This window comes from Kryptolebias marmoratus, linkage group LG18 (assembly GCF_001649575.2).
Source record: "Kryptolebias marmoratus isolate JLee-2015 linkage group LG18, ASM164957v2, whole genome shotgun sequence".
NCBI classification, from domain to species: domain Eukaryota; kingdom Metazoa; phylum Chordata; class Actinopteri; order Cyprinodontiformes; family Rivulidae; genus Kryptolebias; species Kryptolebias marmoratus.
Genome location: NC_051447.1, coordinates 20,859,686 through 20,863,655, shown reverse-complemented (window position 1 = coordinate 20,863,655; position 3,970 = coordinate 20,859,686). Strand labels below are relative to the sequence as shown.

The window sequence follows — 3,970 nt, the reverse complement described above, 5'->3', positions numbered from 1 at the left end:
CCCACACACACACACACACACACAGTCTGTATTTGTCAGTCCTGTTTTCCTTTCTTGCGTCACACTCTGAGTTATTACAGAAAAGGCTTAACAGACTCCAGTAGTTCTTTCTTACTTTTATTATTCATTTATAATTAGTGTGAAATTTCTTAAATTTCCCCTTGAAGCAAAGTTATTAATCAGCTTCTTAAAGCCCTGAATGAGCTCTGGGTCAGAACCTTTCTTTGGACTCACTGAGGTAGAACCTGAAGCCCCTCTCAGCGCCGCTCTCTCGCGCCTCACACTCTCCAGATGAACTTAACGTGCTGATCTGCACGCGGTACGTTCCCGGCTCCGTCAGCTCCGTGAAAAACTCGTGTGTGTTCTCGTCTACGGTGGCCATCTCCGTAGAGTTACCTGGAGAGGAAGATGATAAACGAGGAAGAGACAACTGAGACGTAGGACAAAGTTTGTTTCTATGCCGACAGCCTTCTTGGATCTTTAGTTTACTGATCAAACAGGTATGATGAGGAGCTGAAGCTCCGTTGTAGATTTGTGTGGAGCCTGTGGGCAGAGCCCCTCCCTGCCCCCTGCTCACCGTCTCTGTAGATGTAGACGTTGAAGCCGTCGTAGCTGGTTGGCGGTCGGGGAGGGAGCCAGCGCAGCTCCAGCAGGATGGGGGGCAGCTTGGTGGGCAGCACGGGCGAGTCAGAGGGGACGCCCATGGCTGACCCCAGGTCATTTGAGTCTTCGTACTCTGAAACCACCGCATTAACAAACTCTTCATCTCTGTCAGCAGGAGTCGTCTCAGTCGGGTCCAGCCAGTAGCTCTGAGGCTCCGCCTCCACAGCGTGGTCGCCATCAGCAGCTCCACCTTCTGTCATGTTGTATGTTGCGTTGAAAGGAACGGCTGCCACATCTACAGAGCTGTTCTCCTGCTCCTGTTGCTCCTCCTCAATCAGCGGGACGTCTCGGACCTGCCGGGAGGACTGCCGGGAGGCCCGGGAGGCCCGGGAGGCACGCGGGCCCGCCTCCGCCTGAGGGACCTCAGCTGCTGCCCTCGGGCTCAGGTGGATGATCTTATGGGAGACATTGAGAGGGGGGTATGGAACTGTGGGGGAGAAAGGAGAGGGTAAGGAGCTCATCTTCATCATCACTTAAAGGTCAGCTGACTCCAGACAGATTTGATCTAAAACAAAAGGCTCTGAAAACAATTCAAAAAGTCAGAAAAACACGTTTTATTGACTTCTATGATTTTAGGTTTGACTGAAATTTTGTGTTTTCATCAACTTTATTTACAGTACAGTCCTTTGGTTCAACTAGAATACTTATAAAGCACATTTAAAACCAAACTATTACTAAACCTACAATAAATCCAGAAAAACAGCCATAAACTAGAGAAAACCCTGGTTTAAAATATCCCCAAAAAAGATTGAAAACTGCATTAAAACAAGCTAAACAGAGTCTGAAAAATACTTTGAAGACAGAATTAAAACAGGTTAGAAACATTAAAAAGACTTAAACAGCCAAAAACAAGCTAAAATCTACAAAATCCAGGTTAAAACATCCTGAATCCAAAAAAAGAGTAATCTTGAAAAATCCTTACAAAATAAAGTCTAATATCTGAAACAAGCTACAAACAGACTGAAATCAAAAATGTTTAAAAAGACAAATTACAGAAATAAAACTGCTCAATCTGAAAACAAACTAAAACGGGATGAAATTTGTCTAAAAACAAGAAAGCAGACTTCATGTCATAAACACCCAGAGGAGGTTTGAAAGTGACTGACAATATAAATAAATATAATAATTAAACGTCAGCTGACAGGAAACTGAAGGATCCATGTGTGACCTCATTAACCCGTTCCTGTAGCCACGCCCCCCTGAGGGGACGACGTTTAACGCATCACAGCTGCTGCTCTGCAACAGAAACATCATGTGGAGCAGCAGCTTGGTTTCGTGGATCCAGAGAGTCCGACTCTGACTGTCAGGAGGAGGCCGGGCAGACATCCTCACCTGTCCGGTGCTGCAGAGGTGCGTGGGTGATGTCACTGTGGGAGATCAGCACGGTCTGGAACACGGTGGCCTCAGAGATGAGCTGGAAGGTGATGTTGCGGTAACACATCCCTGGTAACCAGTGTTTGAACACCGTTTTCCCCTTGTAGAAATCTGCAGAAACAAAACAAATCCTACAACCATCAATCTACAAACAGACAAAATGAGTCCAACAAAAGTTTTTATTTACAAACAACAATGAAAAACACAAATTTTAGTTTTTGTTGAAATTTAACCTGAGTTACTGAAAAGCATTCCCTGGTGAAAAAGAAGCTTTCAGTCTTTTTCATGAAGAACTGTTGGATCACTTTTCTATACAATGAGTGTGATAAATAGAATTAGATTAAAGAAAAACTGATCCTTCACAGGATTTAGTTTCTTTATCCGTTAAAACGAGTTCTGAATACGTCTGATTCCCAGCCTCACCTTTATAAAGCATGGAGCGTCTCTCCTGTCCTTCCGTGAAGCTGATGTTGACTCTGCTGAAGACGGTTCTGATCGGAGGGTCGATGTCGAACACGACGCCGGTCTCCGGAGCCTCGTTGTAGTCCGATATGTGGGCGCTGCGGACAGGAAGTGGCTCTGAGGATAAAATATGAGTTCAACGGAAAAGTTTCACTAAATTATGGTATTTTTATCATTTAGAAACAAATCTTAAATACTCAAAAGTGGTAAAAGCTTTATTACAACATGCTGCAAGAACAGACGCATTTTAACAAATATGAGAGAAAACATCAAACTTCTTAAAACTTCTTAAGGAAATTAGATCAATGTTAATTTTTTAAAACCAAAATGAAAAATAAATTCAATAAATAAATAAATCCAAACTACTGTAGGAAACTGTTTTACAATAAAAGTGGTAAGAACGTTTTTCTGTTGAAATCCTTTCAGTCATTTAACTTGTTTTGTTTTAGTTCTTTCTGACGGAACATTTCAAATTAAAAGCAGTGATTTAAAGTGCTCTTACTCGTGAGGACAGGGACGCTCTTCATGGGTCTGGACCAGCTCAGACCCACTTTGACCAGCAGGCCCACAGTGTAGCAGACGCCGTGGAACGTGGAATTAAACAGCAGAGGCTCGCTACTGTTCAGGAACGGAACCAGAACCAGTCTAGGTTCTCCGGAGATCTGTACCGCATAGGCTGTGACGTTCTCCTGAAGGTCTGAGTGCTCAAGGGTCGCCACAATCAGACCGTCAGCATTTAAGGACACCTGGAACGCCGACAAGGTCTGAAAACACAGCAAACAGACGCAGACTTACTTACACAGACAGGCGACCGCCCGCAGGGTTCGACTCAACGAGTGATAAAGTGACAGGATGAGATCAGGAGCTATAACATCTATCTGAAAGGAACTACTGTATGAAGAAGAGGAATATACAGTTACAAGAGAATAAGAGAACCAATGAAGGAAGAGTACCTTTTATCAGTAAATGACATTTCTGTAATCTGTGATGCTCTCATGTGATTCTCTTCTTAGTAAAACAAAACAGAAGACACAACTTTGTTCATAGAAGTCCTTTTGGACAATCCTAACCTCCATCTCTTCACACACATCCAGCTTTTTATGACTCTTATCAAACTGAACGAACATTCCTGCTTGCAGCTGGACTCGTTCATAAGTTCTGTAAATAACATTGTAAAGTGAAAATACAAGTTCTGCAGCCAAAACAGTTTTTGATTGTTGTCCTTTTACAGCTTATAGTGTCTCTCCTGCCTGGACGTCCTGCTGTCCATCGTCCTTCATCCAGTCTGGTTCCCTGTCCACACTTGGAATGGGCCAAAGTTTGGACTTGCTTCCAAGAACGCTGACTTTTCCACAAAGATCTTACAGCTGTTCCCCGTCCGCAAACATCTGTTCCCCGTCCACAAACATCTGTTCCCCGTCCGCAAACATCTGTTCCCCGTCCGCATACATCTGTTCCCCGTCCGCAAACA

General features: G+C 43.9%; 1 protein-coding gene across 1 annotated transcript in view; it reads right to left on the bottom strand.

The window, feature by feature from the left end:
- ptpro (protein tyrosine phosphatase receptor type O) overlaps window positions 1-3,263 on the bottom strand; it is a gene marked incomplete at its 5' end in the record, with an annotated part of 42,861 nt that extends 39,598 nt beyond the window's left edge. The window contains 5 exon segments of the mRNA XM_037981233.1: window positions 235-396; window positions 578-1,090; window positions 1,996-2,148; window positions 2,461-2,616; window positions 3,002-3,263. Of these exon segments, the coding sequence (XP_037837161.1) occupies window positions 235-396; window positions 578-1,090; window positions 1,996-2,148; window positions 2,461-2,616; window positions 3,002-3,263 (1,246 nt within the window).
- Window positions 3,264-3,970: the final 707 nt, after the last annotated feature.